The sequence below is a fragment of the Dunckerocampus dactyliophorus genome, chromosome 18 (assembly GCF_027744805.1).
Source record: "Dunckerocampus dactyliophorus isolate RoL2022-P2 chromosome 18, RoL_Ddac_1.1, whole genome shotgun sequence".
Taxonomy (NCBI): Eukaryota; Metazoa; Chordata; class Actinopteri; order Syngnathiformes; family Syngnathidae; genus Dunckerocampus; species Dunckerocampus dactyliophorus.
The window spans coordinates 4193243-4215211 of record NC_072836.1 but is presented as its reverse complement, the minus strand read 5'-3'; the positions used below and the strand labels follow the sequence as shown (position 1 = coordinate 4215211).

General features: G+C 41.8%; 1 protein-coding gene across 5 annotated transcripts in view; it reads right to left on the bottom strand.

The window, feature by feature from the left end:
- The window catches only part of asic2 (acid-sensing (proton-gated) ion channel 2), a 199476-nt gene that overhangs the window by 1843 nt on the left and 175664 nt on the right, over positions 1 to 21969 (bottom strand). For all 5 annotated transcript variants that reach the window (XR_008566789.1, XM_054760094.1, XM_054760093.1 and 2 more), the window contains 7 exons: positions 14596 to 14723; positions 8840 to 8990; positions 8464 to 8520; positions 2018 to 2171; positions 1598 to 1689; positions 1439 to 1518; positions 1300 to 1368 (listed from right to left, as the gene is read on the bottom strand). Coding sequence is in view for 4 of the 5 variants with exons in the window: in XM_054760094.1 (XP_054616069.1) it covers positions 1300 to 1368; positions 1439 to 1518; positions 1598 to 1689; positions 2018 to 2171; positions 8464 to 8520; positions 8840 to 8990; positions 14596 to 14723 (731 nt within the window). In the remaining variant the exon portion in view is untranslated. The remainder of the gene's footprint in view (positions 1 to 1299; positions 1369 to 1438; positions 1519 to 1597; positions 1690 to 2017; positions 2172 to 8463; positions 8521 to 8839; positions 8991 to 14595; positions 14724 to 21969) is intronic.

Sequence of the window (21969 nt, the reverse complement as noted above, 5' to 3'; positions counted from 1 at the left end):
GACAACCTGAACAGTCGAGTTGCAATCGATTGAATGCCCTGAGCGTACAATGACCTGGATGAATGAGAATACAGTCAAACCTGTCTATAGCGGCCACTGAAGGGAAACGGCAAAAGTGGCCGCTATAGACATGTTGGTGGCCATTTTGAATTTGTGCACACACATATTAATATGTATTCACAAAAAGACTGGAGCAAAACCAAGAGACATAGGGGAAAATGCTCTGTTGACACATAAACAGGTAGGTAAATCAAGGTAACAGCTCCGGTGAGGAAACTAGTAATATCAATAACAACAATGAATCAGCGCCGCACATTCGACGGCGCTGGCCTTTTATCCGCCACAAATTTTAATTGACCGAAGCTGCGCGGCCACCAGGCACGAAGTGGCTGCCTCTTCCTCCCCGGAGAAGGTACAGCCCGCCAAATAAGAGCGCAGGACAGGGGACACTCGCTCCTGTCCTGCAGAACGTCACAAATTTCCATCTTTGATTTTTTTTAAACACGATTTTTGTGAACGAGCCCGAGGACATATGTACAGGATACGCGTGAAGCAGTCATGAATGGGTGTGTGCTTGAACAATTGAGTGCGGAGGAGGTGCGAAGATCGTTGTAAACAATACCATCGCTCCTTTCTTATTGAATGGGCTTCTAATCTCGAATTAGTCGGCAATTAAGTGATATTTTAGATGTTTTATTCAGGTGTTTTGGCTATTTTAGAATCTATTCATTGCATTGCAAAGTGGGAAGATTACCGTTTTGGCCGTCATTGAATCTTTTCAGGGCGGCATTGCAAAGTAAGAAGACGGCTTTTTTATGTCGAACTTGGACTCAGTAATTAAAGTCTACACACGACGACTTTATTGCTTAAAAAAACAAAACTTTTCCGTGCATGAAACTTCTGCTTGAGTTGGCTTTTTGGCCGCTATATGCAGTCAGATATTGACCAAGGGATACAAAATGGGTGGCCGGTGGCCACGTTAGACAGGTGACCACTATACACAGGGCCTATAACACGTAAATTTTCTGCGGGGGATATTTCAGTGGCCGCTATAGGCAGTGGCCGTTCTATACAGGTGGCCGCTAAGACAGGTTTGACTGTATTTGCAGACAAGTCACTGGAAATGCATTAGTGTAGACGACCATTATCCATCCCAAATTACATCATCTCATCGTTGGGGGTTGGACAAGTGGAGCAGCTACATGCTGACTAGCAGTGGACATTTGATATCTGTACATAAATATTGTACATACTGTACATAAAAAGACTGATTGTTTGGTAAGCAAGCGGTGCTCTTACCACATCTCCCCTGCGACCCTCCTCCTCGTCCTCTGGACTCAGCAAGTCCAGTAGTCTGTCTCGCACCACCTGAGGATCCCAAGAGTCCAACAAAGTCACATATGTGGCAGTGCACTTTTGTCAATTTGACAGGACTGACCTCGTAGGCGTAGTCAAAGAGCTCCAGGATGGTGAGGATGCTGGCGCCGATGAAGAGGCCCATCTGACCCCCGATGTCACCTGTGGGGGGCGCCAATTGTCAGGCATCATGTCCCGACAGGTTCCGACAGTCCCCCCGAAAAGAGAAGATCTTACGTACCCAGCAGGCCTGCCACCTCGTAGGCTTTTTTCTGCTCGATGGTCTCGTAGTTGAGTGCTTCGAAGAACACGTCCAACACCAAAATGTTGTCCCTGCAAAAGGAGAAAATATTACGACACTATACTACTACAGCTGCTATTTTTCACAGACAAAAAAAATGTTAAATGGAAAACATTTTGACCATGGCATTTGATAACAGCCGCTCAAAAGACGCAGAATTTATTTAAGTAACTAACTATAACTACAGTTATTACTTATTACTTGCTGCCTGTAACCACTAGGGGGCATGTATGCAAATCCTAACCTAACCTTGAATGTATTTTATTAGTATCGTAATTAGTAGTTACATCATAATGTATGATACGAGTAACGTATTCTGTAATATTCCTACTAACAAAGCACAAGGCCGTGAGTACTTACGAGATGTACTTCTCCGACTTGTTGAACTTCTTCTGCAGGTAGCGCGCTGACGTCTTGCTGGGGATTTTGACCATGGACAGCTCCTTGTTGTAACGCGTCACGTTGCATGGTGTCCTGCACATGCAGCTGCTGCTCTCCGCCGCTGACAGCTTAGCTTGATGCCGCAATAGAGATGATGATGATGATGATGATGATGACCGTGATGGAAATGTAAGGACGGACGCAAAAGGGGGCGGGGCGAGAGATGACGACGGGCGAGGATGGTGAAGAACACAAAGGAGAATGTGATTTCACTGTAAATATGAGACTACTTTAACATTTTACTTTAACATCACTATTTTACTATCTAAAAATTTTACCCTTTTATCTGGAAAACAAGCAAAATTACTTTTCTTTCAGAAAAAACGTCCCCAAAATTGGAGGTACAGTCGTCCCTCGCCACTTCGCCCTTCGAATTTCGTGGCTTCACTCCACCATGTTTTTTGAATTATAGACAGTATTAATTAAGAAATCGTCGCTGTTTTGTGGTTGAATATGGCCTATTATTAATTTTTTTAAAGGCACATTTAAGAACATTTTATGGCCTAAATTAAGCATTTTCAAGGACAAACATGTATAAAATACACATATAAGACACGTTCAAAGACATGTTGTCATGATATGTAGTATTCTACACTGGTCACTTGGTGTCAGTAATGTTACATTGATGAGACAAAAGCCACAGGAAGTACGGCACAGAAACTGGAAGTAAAAGAGGAACAACATGGAACTCTCCCAATGCTAATATGTGTGGATCTATATTATGTCTTAGTTTTTCTTATTATGTCTATTATATTGGGTAATAGGAATGTAAAGGTGACTATTGTGGTGTTATTTCAGGTCTAGAGGGCTCTAGTGACGTTAGTAATGTTAAAAACCTTATTTAGAAGGTCGTAAACAGTTTTTATATGCTCCAACTATGAAAATATTTGATTTATAGAAAATAAATTCTACTTTGTGTAAAGTCACAGGATGAAAATTCACTTCAGGTCTGAAACCAATTCATCCCGATAAATGAAGAGTGACTGTACATGATTTTGTCATTTACCACACAGCAGTTTGGACTTGGGGTTCGTTTTTTCTCCATTTCTGCCATTATTTCCAGTTTGGTTCTTTATTTTGTTACAACTGTTTGGAGTTGACTTCTACTCCAGTTAGAGCAGCGGTTCTCAATTTTCTGTCATGCCCCCACTGGGGGACAGAAATGTTTTTGCGCCCCGATTTGAAATATTGAGAAACGGAAAATATCAATTTATTTATCTGTACTGGCCGCACGGTGGTCTAGTGGTTAGCACGTTGGCCAATACAGGAACAGCCTGGAGATCGGGAAAACCTGGGTTCGATTCTCCCTTGGGCATTTGTGGAGTTTGCATGTTCTCCCCGTGTGCGTGTGGGTTTTCTCCGGGTACTCCGGCTTCTTCCCACATTCCCAAAAACATGCAGGTTAATTGGCGACTCTAAATTGTCCATAGGTATGACTGTGAGTGTGAATGGTTGTTTGTCTATATGTGCCCTGCGATTGGCTGGCGACCAGTCCAGGGTGTACCCCGCCTGTCGCCCGAAGTCAGCTGGGATAGGCTCTAGCATGCCCCTGCGACCCTAATGAGGATGAAGCGGTATAGAAAATGGATGGATGGATGGATTTATCTGTACTGTACAGACTGAACTCGAAAATGCAACAAAATGGAGAGCAGTGAAGCATACAAGCGTATTCAAAAGTCCATTTGCTGGGTTAGAGGGAGCTGGGCAGCACATGTCTTTTGATTTGTAAGCCGATTTGTTAACGGTTTCAGTTTCCTGATTATATTCTCCTTTTCTTGCTAGTTGTATGTTTGCCTTAGTTGTACCCCAGAACCTTCTTTGTTATTTTGATACTTTGACTTTTTGTGTGTCGTGCTGCTCCGCGTGAGCTTATCTTTTGTTAATCAAAGACTTTATTGAATCAAGCTGCCACCATGTCCTTGCATCCTGTGGTAACGGAACATGACGCTCTTTATTGCCATGTTATTTTACTAATCGCCAAATGCGTTTTATTTTTAATCTGAAAAGAACAACATAACGTATTTATTGGATTAAAAAAACCCCAAAACAATTATGGAAACTTTTTTTGGTTTTTCCTTCCTTTCTGAAAGCCGGTCTAAGCACGAATGTAAATGTGTGTAAACTTGCTAGCTCCTTACACTACGTTGAGATTTAAGGTTTCCATCCACACCTTAAACACTATCAATATCAATGTATGAATTTCCTTTCCTGAACGCTAACAGCTTCCTCCTCATATTGCGACTTGATGAGTGCGAGCTGCTCATGTGAAGGTCAATGGCAGACGTCTAACGTCTCTCCGACGACGACGACGAGCCTGATTGTAACTTTTCTGGCGCGGAGGTCAACCCTGCTCTTCACCAGCGACTCCAAGTCAAAGAAAAAAAATGTATTTCATCAAACCTACGTAACAGCATCTCGCTCTCACAAAAATGAGAGCTTTTCAAAAGATGGCACATCCACTCTGACTCCTTCGCTGCACTCCTTCCTGACAAATCCCCAGCCCCTCCATGCGGCATCTTTCATTTCACCAAGGATTATGTCCTTTGCTGTAATGCCCCAAACCTGTTTAAAAGTATGCGCAGGATGTGGAAGCTATAAGACGGAAAAGGGAATATCCTTCCAGAGAGCTGAGCCACATGACAAAATCCAATATGGCTTCAGCGAGAGGCGACCTTGGCCGCAAACACACCAACTGACACATTTTACTGATTGACTGACAGCCTCACCGTCATCTCCACAGGCACAATCACATCTAAATGACTTGTTTGTCCCCCACGTTGGAACATACACTGTACAGAAATACACATTTCAGCACACTTTTAGGACAGTCTACAAACATAGATATACTTTAGAGTAGCCAGTGTAGATGTAGCAGTATAGATTTACTATCCACTGAAAAGGAGTCAGACAGCCATTATTGTTTAAATAGCTAGCAACAGAAGCAGAGACGAATAAATACCCAGTCACGCATGGCAGTGTGCACGAGTGCTGCAGTAAGTTTATTTTATAGCGTATTCATATCCCTTGACAAGCTATAATAAAATGCTAGCTGAAACATAAGGGTTCTGCTCACTTTTGTCAGACACTGTACGTAGGAAGAATATGAAATAATACTTCAGAGTAGTCAGTGAACAGCTTGTATAGCAGTAGAGATTTACTATCTACTAAAAAATAAGCCTTTATTGTCTAAATAGCTGCCTCCCAACACAAGTGAGTACACCTCACAGTGAACTAATCCACACTCTGGCCAGTGTGGATTAGTGTCAAAATTTCCATCATGCACTCATGCACACTACCGCCGTCACCTTCAGCTTCCTTAGCATCTTGGAGGTGCGATTAGACTCCTTATTTTGGAAAACTGCCATTTTCTGCTCCACAATGTCGCAGGACATGTTGGAATTTGCCCCCCGCAGATTGTTTTTTTAATTGACACTTACACTTATCCCTCGCCACTTTTTTTGGTTCGAATTTCACGGCTTCACTCTCAAGGTTAAAAAAAAAAACAAATGCAAATGAATAAATCATGCTGTTTTGTGGGTGAATGCGGCCTATTAGTCAAAACATACGCACATTTAATCAAATGTTAAGTATTTTTTGCCTAAATTAAGCATTTTCAAGCATCAAAATGGCTAACATGAACAAAAATGCAAATATAAGGCATAGAAAAGATGCATTCAAAGACGTAATAATATGTAGAATTCTACACTGGTCACCAGGTGTCAGTAATGTTACTTGATCGCCGAAACAACAGGCTTTTGTTGCAGGTTTGAATGATCTCACAAGAGGCACAAGAATCACTCATAAAAATCCCTAATAAAAACACGGGCTACTTTTGCAGTCCTAACCCACGCCAAGCTAAAACTCAACTCTGAACCCCCAACGTCACTTCCTGTCTGCCCGCCACCCAACTCCCCAGTAAAACACATTTACAGCAGCACACATAAGCACAAGGCTTATTTAGGTCTGAAATAGCTTATTTTATCTTACGTCTAGTAGGGGTGTCACGAGATGAGACGATACACTGGATTGGGTCTACGAGAATGAGACGAGACGCGATTTTAACATTATTTTAAAAAAAAAAAAGGAAAATGAAACAATATAAAAATGACACTATATTGCAATCTACCAATATAATTTTCTTCTGTACTCGGTGTGTATGCCAGTGGCCCCACCTCCACCCACCGAGACAAACACACTGTATGACTGACAAAAGGGCTCACTCCGTTCATGCCGTTGTTGTATGGAACAAATGTGCCCACGTACTGAAACCAATGCACAGAGTGAATATATTGGCAATATATTGAGGCAAAATTATAGAGTTTATTTTCATTTATTGTGTGATTAATTTACTTATTGTTTTTCTGAACAAGAAATCTTGTTCATTTTAATCTCAAGATCTTGTTACACCTCTGATGTCTATTATATTGGGTAATAGGAGTGTAAAGGTGACTATAGGGGTGTTATTTCATGGCTGGAGGACCCTAATAATGTTAAAAACTGTATTTAGAAGGTTGTAAACAGGTTTTCTATGCATTTATAAATTAGGGATACTTGTCTGGTCTGGAACCAATTAACCGCGATAAACAAAAAATTTAAAAAATGAAATGAAACAGTCTGTATTAAAAGCTATCATACATACACATCACACAGAGCTAAGGTGCAGGCTTTTTTGTAACTTATGGTATTAAATTGAAGTGCTTTCAATGGGTTTTGCATTGGAATGAAGAAAAAGGTGAATATGAAAGGGCCCCCAGCGTTCTTCTGCGTTTCTGTATTATTATAAGCCTGGTGTGTCATGTTGTCTCTTCTCAGCAGTAATAAATAACATAAATTACAAGCGCATGTCAGTTTTAATCACTCCAAGTCTTCAAAGTTTACCTCTAAACTTTAAGTCTTGATGAGTTGAAGAAGAAGTTGTTCCCAGACAACAACATCTAGCTGTCATCATTTTAAAACGACGCCTTTAATCTCTGCCGACAACTTGAGGAGCCAGACACGCTTTTTCCTTTTGTTGTTATTCAGAGGAGGAAAGTCGGAAATGTTGAGGCCTTGCTTGAACAAATTGGCACCGACTTGAAGTTGATTTGCATGCAGAGATCCAGCGCTGCAAACATGAGGCCAATTAGGAGACGCTTCTTCAATCCTGCAGCGTCGCTCCCGACTCCACGCTGTCCACACCACACGCCCCCACGGCGTGGAAGGTTACGACCGGGTAGCTTTCCTCACCCCTGGATGCATTTTATGTACACACCTCTGTCTGACTCTCTTTCTCGCTAAGCTGAATTCATTCTCCGCAGCTTGATGATGTGTGGGAGGAGGCTTGGTTTAAACACACAAAAGGTCGTCCATTTCTTAGGGAAAAACATCTCCATTTAAAAACATTCATCAAAACAACATCGTGGAGATCTTCGCATAAGAGCATTCCTTATCTGCTCTTGCTAGAGCCTTAACTTGGCTTCTGATTGGCTGCATCTCACCATTGTGACCAATATCAGGAAGTCAATCGATCAAAGAAAAAAAAAAAGCCCATCCTGCTGCTCGCTTGACATTTCCTCAGCAAATGTAATCAAGATAGAGAATCTCTCGCACTCGCACACTGGCAGCTGTCCTAAAGGTCAACATCCACACCAGACAAGGACAAACCACGGCCTGTGGGCTTTTTCAAACGTTTCCAAATGATTTTTCGAAAACCTTGAACATCAAAAGCTTCAGCTGGCAATGCTTTTTTAAAAATTACCGTAATTCAACTATCAAAATAATTCCAATGAATTCCAATGTGGTTCTCGTGCAGTCATTTCAATTCAATTCATTTGAAGAATAGGAATGTGAGCTGAATGAGCTCCACCCCATTCGGAATGCTTTATGAAATATGTAAAACAGTCATGTATGCACACACTGTAAAGCATGATTCCGAAATACAGTAATCCTTTGTTACTTCACGCTTCAAATTTCATGTGTTCACTCTATCATGGTTTTAAAAAAATATATGAATTAGTAAATCCGGCTGAAAACGGCTTATTAATGTAAAAAAAAAAAAAAAAAAAAAAAAAAAAAAAAAAAAAAAGAATTTAGGAAACACTCAGTTCAGTTTGGAATTTTGCTTGGTGACTATACGGCGAGGCAGTTACACTTCCTGTCTGCCACGTCATTGATATGCCTCTGTATGAACACGGGTATCGTTACGCCCCTAGAATTCAGGCTGTTTTATAATAATAGTGAATAAGATAAATAAATATCTGCTAGAAAGTCACAATGAAAAAGGGGCTATCCATATCGGAGATGAAATGCATAATAAAATGAAGGCCGCCTGCTAACGTTGATGCTCATCAGCTAATGGTGGCAATGATAGTGTGTTTTGTACTCACCGAGGGCGGGCTCTGCGCAGTCTTTGTACTGCTCGGGGGTGCAGTATGAGGCATCACCTAGCAGGATTAAAGAGACCACATTGATATAAATGTAGTGGAAAGTGGAGGTAATTAATGCCAGGACAATGAGGACAACAACAATGTCTTTGCAGCCTCCTGGACACGCTGATGTGCTAATATATTATGTGTTATTATGTCTTCCTCCATTGTAAACCATCTTTTTACATTAGCTTTTTGCTGCAAATGGATGGAATGGAACATTGTGGGCCTTTATGGACGTAGGAACGATCTTTCAGAGGTTTTTTCCAAAGTGCCAGCAGCAGCAGCAGCAGGCAGTGTATCAGTAATGAAGCGTCCTGGGTGGGAGTGGGCCTACCGGGCATGTGTACCATCCTGCAGTTGCAGTTCTCCACGATGTAGCGCGTCTCGCAGTCGATCCTGCAGGCGGTCACGCTGTAAACCTGGAAGAAGCCCGACTCCAGAGCCTTGGACTCGCATTCTCCCCACGGGGGAGGCAGGTAGGTCAGCTGCAGGTGGACAGGAGGCGGGAGATCAGTGGCACGCAGAACACACATGGTGGCATGCGAAGGAAAAAGCAGTCATCGTCAAACACCATGTTTGTGATTATGTTTGACAGTTTTCTATAGGGGTGTCCCGATAGAATACCGATATTGCAGCCTTGAATATCGGCAGATATCAATTAAACTTTAAAACCTCCAGCCCTGGGTACCCTGTTTCTTATTTATTTTTGTATGGCTTTTATTGATCTTTATTTCTTGTTTTCTACGGTGTCCAGAAAGGTGCCTATAAATAAAATTAATTACAGCTGTCCCTTGTTTATTGCGACTAATTGGGTCCAAACCCGACCGCGATAAATTAATTTCACCAATCATTATTGGAGCCCTGTAGACATGAAATAACATCCCTATAGTCACCATTACACTCCTATTATTCATTGTTCACAATGGCTTGCAAAACTGTTATGCTACAGGGACTCTAGACGGCCGCTAGCTAACAAGCTAGCGAGCGAACAAGCTAGAGATCACCAAGTTAGCCTCAAATGGATTTCTTCTAAACTTAAAAGGTTTTAAATAGAGTGGGGAAGAAGGACAATGTAAGAAGACACAAGAATGGAAGGAGAACCTTTTTTCACTTTGCACCCATGACTGGCTATATGGAGTGCAAGGTAGGGTAATGTACTGTACCTGTAATATGGATGGATGTCTCATCCTTGTAACATTACTCCCGCCCAGTGGCCAGAATACTACACATCACTTGCATTTCAATATGTTTTGACTAATAATAGACAATAGTCTACCATGAAACAGCAACCATTAAGTACTTAATTTGTGGAAAAAAGCGCGATATAGCGAGGAAGCGATAATCGAACCGTGATATTGTGAGGGATGACTGTATTAATAAATAAAAAGAATCATTATTACTACTGTGCTGCGATGATGGACTTGCAAGGGTGAAACTGGACAACAGTGACTACCTGTAAAGTCATGTTTTATCTCTTTCCTCTTGTTTTTTTTTTTTTTTTGTTGATGGGAAACATTTTGAGATCCAAAAATCGCAAACAACCTTCTGGAAGGGACTGTTGGCGTTCCGTGTAAGAATAACCCCAAGTGTCGTCAACTGCAGCGCTGAGTGTCTGCCAGTGCGGTACAATGAAAAAGCCTAACATGCTGCCGTGTTCCGCAGGACCTCCAGGGTCTGCGACGGTCTCCTCTCTCCAGATTGCCTCCACTGTCATGGAAGTGCACGGGCACTCCAAGAACAACACATTTTGGGCCCGGGCAGGCAGTGCCGTGCCAGGTGAAAGTGGGCCAAGACACAAGTTTTTGGGATTATTGTCGTTGCAACAGCAGAGACGCGCTCTTAAATCCTGTCTGTGATATCAGAACAGACGAGCGCAAGTCGTTCCAAAATCCCCACACTTCCAAACCCCCCCCCCCAAAAACCAAAGCAGCTAAGTGTGTGACTGTTGCACATTTGCGAGGGCGAGCTGTGACAGCGATAAGGAAGCCATGAACATTCGAGCAGACATTCTTCCTCCTCAGCAATCGTAACCTTTCCTGTCACCTTGCAGGAGTTAATCTCCTGATAGACAAGTGGCTGAATCTCTCACTCATTCAGTTTTATTCATAATTGTGACTACTAGAGACTTTTTTTTTTTTTTTTTGGACAATTTGTTCTTTTAACCCACTATTGGTAACATATGCTAGGCAGTGGGGGTGTTCTTAAATTATATAATAATAATTATAATAATAATAAATTATATTATAAATTATTAAACTATGATAAATTATAATAATAATATAGGTAAATGAAGTAAAATACAAATATAAGGCATTCAGAAGATGCATTCAAAGACATTGTGATGATAAGTGGTATTCTACACTGTTCACTAGGTGTCAGTAATGTTACCATTGATGAGACAAAAGCCACAGCAGGAAGTACTGTACAGAAACGGGAACAAGAAAGAACTCTCCCAATGCTAACACAAGTGAGTCTATACTATGCCTTATTTACGTCTTATGTGTCTTATTTTCTCCTAATAAGAGAAGTAATACGAGTATAAAGGAGACTATAGGGGTGTTATTTCATGTCTCAAAGGCTCTAATAATGTTAAAAACTGTATTTAGAAGGTGGTAAACAGGTTTTCTATGCTGTAACTATAAAAATATTCCCTTTATAAATAAGAAATCCTACTTTTCATAAATTCACTCATCAGGTTCGGGTCTGGAACCAATTAGGCGCGATAAACGAGGGATTACTGTATTGCATGCAGTACAGTACCTTTAAGGTCTGTTTAATAAGAGGCAAATCTTTCGCTCCGCTTGACGTCGTCAAGTTCATCAATATTTCATCCCCTTGCTCAAGTGGAGGGAAGCTTTAAGCAGGCTTTACTCTGCAAATTGTGGGCTGTGACAAACTAAAAAGGTCTGTCTTTAACATAACGTGTCCAGCTTGACCTCAATGAACATGAAAGGACCATCATGTTGGCAATGTGAGGCCACATTATGCCCTGATCCTTGCCTCTCGGCAAATGAGTTCACTAGCAATGATTTCTGCAGTAGATTTCTGCTTTTTGCGGGGGTTACATTCCAAAAGCCCCTAGCAAATGGCAGGCTGCCACAAATAGATTGTTCGCCTGCGCTCATAAGCACATAAAACACACTTGACTGCCAGAGAATAAGAAGACGTAGCAGGAGGGATAGGTGTTGCCAACTTAGCGAGTAATCAGACCCCTCAAGACTCTCTTTTTTTAAAGAGCAGCTACCAGCAAATCTAGTGAAGAGACTTTTGGCAACTGACGTGACCGCACGTATCGCTCTTCTCAATGAGGGCTCCTCCCTCATCAAAAAACACGCTCAGTCTTGTTTGTGACATTCAAACAAAAACAACAAAAAGAAGCGACGGAAGAAAATTATTTCGTAGTTTGCAACGTATCTCTTGTGCTTGCGCCATACGAACAATGTGTCATGACCAATTATGCAAATTTGACAACTAGCTCACCCCTCAGTTACACGTCACAGCTTTCTGCTGGAAAATGGTGAATTGATGGGTGAGACGGCGCCCTCTGCTGGATTCATAACTGCAGCACTTTTTTCCCCCTGCAGATAGCGCCATCCAAACACTTTCTGAATTAAAAAAATGAATCATGTACAATTTAAAGTAGCGAAAGGGGTCCTACTGTAGAATATTATTTGTGTGCGTGTGTCCCCCCCCATGTTTCCTGAGAAGACAGGTGGGAGCTTCTCTCAGCAGAAAGTTATCCTCACAGTGGATGTAGCGCTGCATTCATTAATGAGTGCAGCTAAATTTACTGCTTTTTCACCGCAGTGCGTGCTCGCCTGCCTGCCTAGACGGGCAAGACGCAGCGGGCGAGTCAGAGGGAGGAGTTAGTATTTAGCCTGCCAGTCAGAAAAGTGGGCTGATGAATGAGCAGCGACACAAACCCTGGAGGCTCATTACTCAAAGAGGATGCCGTCTCCTCCATCACGGAGACGCTGGCCTGCCAAGCTCACGTCCTGACGTCCCGTCCTCCGTGTTGTATCACATGACCGAGTGTCAGAACAAGGAACGACCTGACCCGTGTCAGTCACATGATCTCGTCACAGCCGTCAGCCATGTTTATTGTTTACATTTGAGGCCGCAAGTGGGAGTATTTCCACATTCCCAGCAGTCGTGAATGCAATGTTGGCGAATGACACGCTGATTTGATGTGATTTGAACGTGTGAATATGCTTTAATGTGATTCCATGTTCACATTTGATGCTGATGTAACTTGGCTTGACATTACAGCATAAATATTTCATTCCTAATACAAGATCAGACAACTTTAGATGGTAATACACCCATTAATATTATTGGATTTTTATTATGTACTATAAATCAGGGGTGACCAAAGGGCCATTTTTGGGCTGCAGCTCATTTTCTTATTTTAAAAAGAAAATAACGCAAACACGTTAATTGTAAGCGGGCGATAACTGGAGAGAAGCTGTTATTCCCTAAATGTAAAATGTAATTATAAATAACAGGTTGTTTTTTTTTACTTACATAATGGAAATTGTAGTATAATACAAAATATAAACATAACATAATATATAATACAATAAATAATTGAATAATAAAATAAAATAAAAACAACAGAGCCAATGTTCTAATGCTCAGTCAGCATAAATTGCTTTGAGGAGTAAAAAATACGACAAATGCAACAGGCATGACTTCCACACCAACAGTAGAGCAGCCACATTTTAAAGTGCATGTAGAGCTAGACAGGTATATGGATGTTACGTTGGACAGCTAAACATGTAATCCAACCACTTGCTAACTTCCAAATGTGGCCACAATATGTTGTAGAATATATAACAACGTATTTTTGTTCACTTGAATAATAATTTGGAGCGCATGAGAAAGTGTACAGTCTATTTCACACCACAGCAGCAACAGAACCGATGTTGGAATTGTGGATGCTGGCTACTTATGAAACTTCGAATGCAGCTACTGGAGGTAATAACAACTACAACAAATCGGTAGCCTACAGCCACAGCTGTTAATGCTAATGTTTTTTGACCCGGCGCTAATTACAACCCCGGCAGTTATTTGCGGTTGTTGACAATGCAGCTTCACAAGCCGATTTATTTGCCAGAGGAAGTATTAGTCTCGCCTTGTTTGGTCTCTTTCTGTCATTTGTTTGGCACATCTTGCGTCACCTTGACAAAAATGACTTTCTGTTGCGTTATAAAACGCAGCTTTGCTTCAATGAAACCTTTTTTTGTGCACCAGTCTTACTCCATTAATCATTTTTCACAGTCGCCTCAGCTCCACCGGGACATAACATCAAAGGAAGTTGCCGAGGTCGAATGCGTTGTTTTGCATGCTTTGAGCCGGGATACGACGGCGGAGCTCAGACAAGGACGAAGCTATCAAATCGGAGCTCGGCAACGTTTATTTCTAAAACCTTCACTTGAAAACCCTCCAAGAGGAAGAAAACAGCAATGAAGCCAACACCGAGGTCAAGATGAACGACATTTGACGCATCGATTAAAGTGAAATTGCCCACTTTTGATATTTTTTTAGGTCCCCTTTGATGAAAAAGTGACTTTTATTGAGAAGCTCCACTTTTGAAGTTGAGGCTTTTCATGACGTCATGGAGGAGAAACCTCCTTCCTCTTGCACACGATACCACTTGTGACCCGCACCTAGCTAGATGAGCCCACCCGCTGTATATGAGCACCATTTTATAAACAAACAGGCTTCACTACACATCTTAAACTATCAGTCAGCTACAGATGTGAGAGCTGTCAGTTTTATCAGTTTGTTTTTCTTACAGCAAATAGGCTAACCTCGCATGATTACTGTTAAAAAGTGTAATGCTAGCATTGTAGCATCACATAGATATGCTAGTATTGCTAAAGTTTGTCTCCTGTCTCGCATAAAAGCTACAGACACACAAAACAATCTTACTATAATCACTTTTGCAATGAGATACTTAAAATTGCTGAGAAAAACCACCATCAAATGGGCCCCTTTAAGATCAAAACGTCAGTGAAGGGAAAGGTTTGATGTGTGAGACGTATGCATGAAGACACATTTTTGTAGTATGCACAATAGAAGACTTACCCGCTGTTCCTGCGTGGCGACAAAGGTCTGGAAGCCGGGCGCCACGCCGAAGCCCAGCTCGTGCACAAACGGGGGCTCCGCCTGGCTGTGGATCTGCACTCGCACCCCCGCCTCAAATGCTGTGTCCTCTGCAAACAACACACGTCCTCATCCAGTTAGTTTAGGTCATACACAATGAGGAAGTGATTTGCCGGGGGGGGGGGGGTTAGTCAGCTAAAAGACTTAGAAGTTTAGAATCACAGCTACTGTAAATGTTGATGACAAACATGGAGGGAAAGAGCTTGAGACACACACAAACATACATACAGTACATATATAACCCCTCCTGCTTCGCACTGCCCGCACCGGGGCTCGAACACAGGACCTTCGTAATGGGAGACTAGAGCGCTGACCACACGGCCAAAAGCCCGGACTGTCGACCGCGTGTTCAGCGCAGCTCTCAAGGCAGAGGGAGTGAGGTTTACCAACGTAAACTTGCGCAGCCTCACAGGCTGGCATCCGTTACACATACTGTACATACATGCACACACACCCACACACACAAGAATGCTACATTTACAGGAAGCAGTCTTTGTACAAATCAATAACATGTGGTGTGCTTGGACCATTTCATCACACGCGCACACACGCGCACACACGCACACAGAGATCAGTTGGCTGCCGTTGCTATAGTGACAGCTTGGATGAATTTACGTGAGAGAGGAAGTAACAATGTCCATCTGTGTCGTCAGCATGGAGGGAAATTGATTGAAAATGAAAATTCCATACAATATCATAATATTTTTATATCTATCTATCTATCTATCTATCTATCTATATATATATTTTTATATATATCTATATATATATCTATATATATATATATGAATTGTCGTGAGAACTGTGTCGACAAGAAGCGCGTGCCTGCACAGCGTACATCATCAAATGAACGACCTTTGCTGTTAATCAAGCGCCTGCAGAGTTACTGGTGGTTTTAAGGCCGCCGTTGTTTGCCATCTTGTTGACGAGCTCTGCTGCTTTCTTGGCACATTAATGCCCGCCTGGAAATGAACCTCATGAAGTCAAAAGGGGCGCACGCGCACTGAGTCACTCCACGGTCTGCGAGTGCCTCTTTGCACGAGAAAAAGACTCATTAATGCACGGTAATAAAAAGCTGGTTTAATTAAAGTCAGGAAAAACACAAAAGGGGACAGCAAATCTGAAACTTCAGCTGTAGAGTAGATCAGGGGTGTCCAAACTTTTTCCAGCGAGGGCCACGTGGTGAAAAATGAAAGGATTCAACTTTGCCACTTTGATATTTTGTAAAGCAAGACATGTAAATATGCTAAGAAGTTCTACTTGTATATATTTCAAGGAAAAACTGCATCTTAGCTTCATCATACGCTTTAGGTGGAAAAAGCATATTCGTATGTCCTTAGCTTTTTTTTCCTTCCAAATTAACATATTTCAACTTTGTCCATAATCCTTATAAATTTCCTTCTCGTAATACTGTATTATGATTTTATTTTCATAATATTTGGACTTTATTCCCGTATTATATAATAACATTTTCCTCAACTCGGTTTTCCAAAAAAATCATTTTCTTTGGTTTGTTTCTCATAAGATTACGCCTTAAAAAAAAGCGCATTTTAAATTAATATTAAAACTTTATGATACTAAAATGAGATTTTATTCAGTTCATTCTCATAAAATTGTGACTTTTTTCCTCATTAGAATACAACTTTTTTCTCTTAACATTTTGACTTTCTTCTTGTAAAATTACAAGTTTTTTTCCATTTCTGCTGTTTTGAGTTTACTCTCTTTTTTAAATTAAAGTAAGTTTAATTTAGTAACCAAAAATTACAACTGTATTTTGTTTTGTTTGTTTCTCATAATATTATGACTTAAAAAAAGAACATCTTTTCTTTATTTCAACTTTATGCTACTGAAGTTATACAAGTTATTTTTCCTCATTTTACGTTATTCTTGTTTGATTACAATGGTTTTCTCTTAATATTTTCACTTTATTCTTGTAAAATTACTGCTGACTTTTTTTTCTCTTTTTTAAAATGTTTTTTAAGTAAAATGATATTTTTTCAAATGGCCCCCGGGCCACACTTTGGACACCTCTGCAGTAGAACTTTGTACATTCGTGATTCAGAATTCACGGGCCCGCAAATTTGCATATTTTTGGTAACAAAAAACCCCCAACATATATTTTTTATTTTTATTTTTCTCATTCACCATAAGTCAGTAATAATTTCTAAATATATGATAATACAGGTAAAATGTATAGCATAAATGTACCACTGTTAGAAAGCCCACAATTTTCCCATCTTTATGTCTTTATGCGTCACTAATGACATTTTTTCATCAAGCACAGAAATGTCCCACTTTGTTTGCCGGTCCTTGAATGCACCATAGTCAGACAACACAGCCGCCTTTTGCTTTCAGGCGCGTCCACGACCACAGTTACAAGTACAAATGAATGGGCCGCTAATGAGGCTGATTCCAGCCAAAACTGACTGTCGCTGGCAAGCAGAGGCCTCACTCCACTTCACTGTATAACGACTGTCGCTTTGCACCACAAAGGAGTGAAACCAGTGTTGGTTGGGGGGGTCCCTACCTTAGAGGATAAATGCTTTGGATCTTGCATCCTCCCCTCAGACTAGAGCTGTCCTATCTAGTCCATGTGGGAACCTCTGTACCGTACCAAATGTACTGGGCTACAATTTAGCAAAACTACTACGACTTAAAAAATATTTTTTTGATTAAAAAAACAAAGATGCCATTCCTCTTGTTTAATTTTTAAAGAGATTAATGCATCATCATGTCAGTGAAGTTAGTGAGGCTGTGAATGTTTTCACGTGGATAGAGATGTGAAAAAAAATCAGTAAGCCTGAATGATGTTTTTTCTCAGTGAAGAAAATGTTTGTTTTTGACATGGTAATGATGATCAGAAATCGGCAAGCAAAAAAAAAAAAAAAAAAATCAAAGCAACCACTGAGTGAATAATAGCACATTAAAAGCACCCAAAAATCACATTAAACATTAAAAACTCAATTCAATATTCCTTCCTCAGAGAGCAGAGCTTTGTTTGGCTGTTAATTATTTTTCATTCCTTGCGTGCTGGGCTGCTCCATCAAAGATGAGAGGGGCTAAAAATAGAGCGTGAAAGTCATCGACTGCTTTGGAACTGAGTTGCACAAGTTTTTTTTTTTGATGAAAAGCAAAAATCACAACTGATGATGAGCAGCATGCGGCCTCTGATGTGATCATGTTGTTGACAGCTGTGCTGCGTTCATCATGAGGAGGATGATGCTGATGGGAAGCAATGACGACTGCCAGCGAGGACACGTGAATCAAATGTGGCGCAGACGTGTGTCAGGCGGTGTCACGTCAAGGCGGGTCTTGGCACTAATGCTAAATATGGACTTAAAAAATGAGCAATGATGCGCCGCGTACGCCAGCAAGCAAAATGATGTCTTTGAAGTGAAAGCTCTGGAGGTGGCGACAGTGGCGTTGGTGGAAGGGAACGGAGGCAACAGTTGGTGGTCTTGTTTTGGGAAACGGCGTTCATCACACGAATCACACATGATTGTTAGCGTCTCCATGGCAACCGAGCCATCTTCTTACCCATGAAGGGGTCTCTCTCCAGCAAGGATGCAAGCGTGAACAAATAAGACTTCAAGAAATCTCAACTTCTTCTAGAACCTAGGTTTCCAAAGTGGGGTGCAAGTGGGGTACACCAGTTGAAGGGGGTATGTGAATAAAAAAGAAAAACAATTAGCGCCTTAAAGTCACAATTACGAGTGCGTCTGAATGCCTCACGGTGCAAGTAAAACGAAGCAGAAAGGAGACCAAGCATGAAGTTGCTCATTGCTCTGTGTGCAGCATATGAACAAATGAGTACCGTAATTGTCAGACTATAGAATGCACCGGTATTTAAGCGGCACCCACTAAATTTAAAGAGAAAAACAGATTTGTCCGTAGATAAGCAGCATGTTTCCACATCGTCACATGGGATATTTAGTACAGAGAAAGATGTTACACACAAAGATTAAACAAACAGTAGCCAGTAGCTCTTTCAAAGACCAGACAACTTGTTGAATGAGCTTGCGATGGCAGATGGAACCTGGCCCATCAAGGTGCAGTGTGGTGGGACACACTCTCCAAGTAGACAATGTGCCGCCCTGGAGGCCAGGGGAGCCAGAGTTGAGAGCGGGTGGAGCCATGTGGTGTGGCCCAGCAAGGTGCACTGTGGTTGGACACACTCTACGAGTGCCCCAGTGTGCTGCCCTGGAGGTCAGGAAAACCAGGATAGAGAGCGGGTGGAGCCACCTGGCGTGGCCCAGCAAGGTGCACTGTGGTCAGACACACTATGAGCAGCCCTGGCGTGCCACCATGTTCTCAGGCAACATTACTGAGGATATAGCTACATCTACTGGTCACATTTGGTATTACAGTTTACTGCACAGCCCTCCTGACACCCCATGATGAGGGTGCTGCTTTTTAACTGTATAAGACACAGGATTCAAAGCATGAGAAAAAAATAGTGGCAGAAATTGTGGTAGGTTTGATGATTTTGTGCATTAAGAGTGTTTAATCTTCAAAATTTCATTTATATTGGTGTTCGAGTCCCTGCACGGCGTAGCTGGGAAAACCTGTCACTGTGAGTGAGGATTCCCCCGAAAATGAGGCTTTGTCGGTGGCTTTTTCGTTGGTATTTTTGTAATTCGGATGTTACTCTATCATGATTGTTAAACTTTCCCCTTCATAAATGAGTATTCAGACTTAAATCATAGCCAAGGTAGCCTAGGCTTCTGACAGCTTCTGGTTTCTTGACAATTTGGCCACTTGGTTGAAACGTGATTCTGGACTGAATACTTGATGTGGCTCAGCCTCACCCAGACTCTACCTCCAGTGGCCCCCAGGCAGCCGTGTGGGAAAAATGAGGACACCCCATGTTGCAGCCCTTCTACACTTGCACACGTTGCACACAAAAGGGTGAAAATGTATCAAAACGTGCAACCCTACTTGTTGCCTGTGCTATTATTTGTCTGACAAATACACCACACCGCGTGTTAATGTTATACTGTTATTAAACCCCAAATGTCCAATTGATGTGAAATTTCTCACACAGCTCAATGTGGGCTACAAAAACATTCGCTGTAACTTTAGGCTGTTTTGGTTACGTCTAATAACCACCGAATTTGGTACACACCTTCAGGGGACTGACAGGCATGTATGTGTCAAATTTGAGCCAGATTGGTTGAAAAACATGGCCGCCATCAAGCAAAAGAGGCAAGACTTAGCAACTACCGTAAGTGTCTGTAATTCACTGAGCATTTGTATGATGATGATCAAACTTTGAAGATATGTGCATTATACCAGTGGTCCCCAACCTTTTACGACCCACGGACCGGCTTGTGTTCCCACAAATCCCCCGCGGACCAGGGGGAAGTATATTATAGCGATCTAATTTATCTTACTTATTATGTGTTGTGTAAAACTAAGACATGGACAACATCACATTAAAAGCATTAAAATGAATTAAAATTAATGCTAACCCACCATCCACCAGTACAAGAGAGATTATTACATTGTTGTGTGGTAAACGGCAGTGTGCTAGCATGAATTAACTTGAGACAAATATGCACATTAGCACTCAATAAGGTCGTCAAAACTTACCTTTATGCATTCCCACATTATATCAGCATTTGAGGCCAAATATGAGGTGAAAGAAAAATGATAAAAATACAGTAGTAGTCTATCTGTGCGGCATGAGACAAAGTCAGCACACGCACGGTGGTGCGTTCAGGGACCGTCAAAAAAAGTGGGACGGTTTGCCGCTTGCAACAGACAACATATAAATGTCAAAATTATGGGATTTGTAACTGTATATTATTTTTTAAATACAATAATGGCCCTTATTTGCGAAATTGATATGCATTTACATAAAATTTTATTTAGTCCGGCCCCACCCATGGACCGGTACTAGGCCGTGTATGTACTGTACTATGTACTGTATGCCAGCATGTCTTGTTACAAAGCATTTTCAGGCCGGCCCATAGGGGGCGCCACTGATGCCATTTATAAACCAGAATGTCATTAAGGAAGTAGACTACCTCCTGGTTCGTGGCAGCAGGTGAGCCAATACGATGGATGTTTCCATTAGGATTGTGGGGGACGGATGCTTCCATTGACGCCAAGGATGGTTAATAAATACACATTCCTCACTACAATGAGACCCTCACCAAAACCCCGCCCGATGAAGAGTTAAGTGGACAATGTATTGCTGCAAGTGACTGTTGTGAAAATGGTTAACAAGACACCAAACCTGCTGCGTTTGCACAGCCTGTGCTCAAAAGGGTGGTAAATATAAAGCATGCTGTTTGTTATTGATGTAGTTGTGCCAGTGGGAAGTGTTAACATGTTCCAGGCGGTCGCATTACATATGGATGCAGAGCAACAGCCTCTACGTGAATTATTAGCAGCGCCCCCCTCCCCCAGCAGGAGGCTGTGTTTCCAAGCAACAGACATTTGTTTCTATCATCTTGTTAATCTTGCTGCAAAACAGAACTTGTTTTTAAATGTTTGTCTTAAAGCATCGTTTGTGCGGAGGGGTTCGTGATCATCGAGGAGACGCTATGACGGTGGACGTGGGGCTCCCCGCTGAGACTGAGTCAGCGAGCACACCGGCTAATGCAAACACACGGGGACACGCAGGGTAAGAAAACACGAGTCGGTGCTGTCAGTGGAGTGGTGGCGAGACGACAGCACACTAGGACTTAAGTATGGGAAGGGAAAACAGTTTTGAAGCGTTTCTGTGGGTATTCAAAGGTCACTGATGTTGGACCTGTTCTCGTTCTTCCACACCAAATTCATCCGTGTGTGCCTTTATCGACCTCGCTTTGTGTGCTGCGAACAGAAAAGGGTCTTCAAGGCTCTCGTCCAACTTCGATTGATGAATTCATGGATGAAAAATGTTTTCCTAAGTCCAATGTATTGGTGTATGCACTGGAAAATCACCTTTCCTTTAATTTTGTTTCAAAAAAGACATTCTCCTGACGCAGAAAGGATATAAAACACTTTTGCGGCTAATGAAACGCAGCATCGATAGCATGGCTTCTCAACTGGGACACACGTCAATGCCCACTTTTCTGTAATAGAGTTGGGTTTGTGTACACCCCGGTTTTTGGTGAAAATGATCGCCAAAAATATGTCTCAGTTTTCACATGACCAAATGGTGCCCAAAGCACCCACGTGTTGCTGACTCAGTCTATGAAGAAAAAAAAATGAAGAATGGATAGTGCTTTGTTTAGAGCGCAGGGGTGTCCAGCGTGGGCCACATACTGACTAATGAAAGGTTGCTACTTTGCAACATGCAGATAT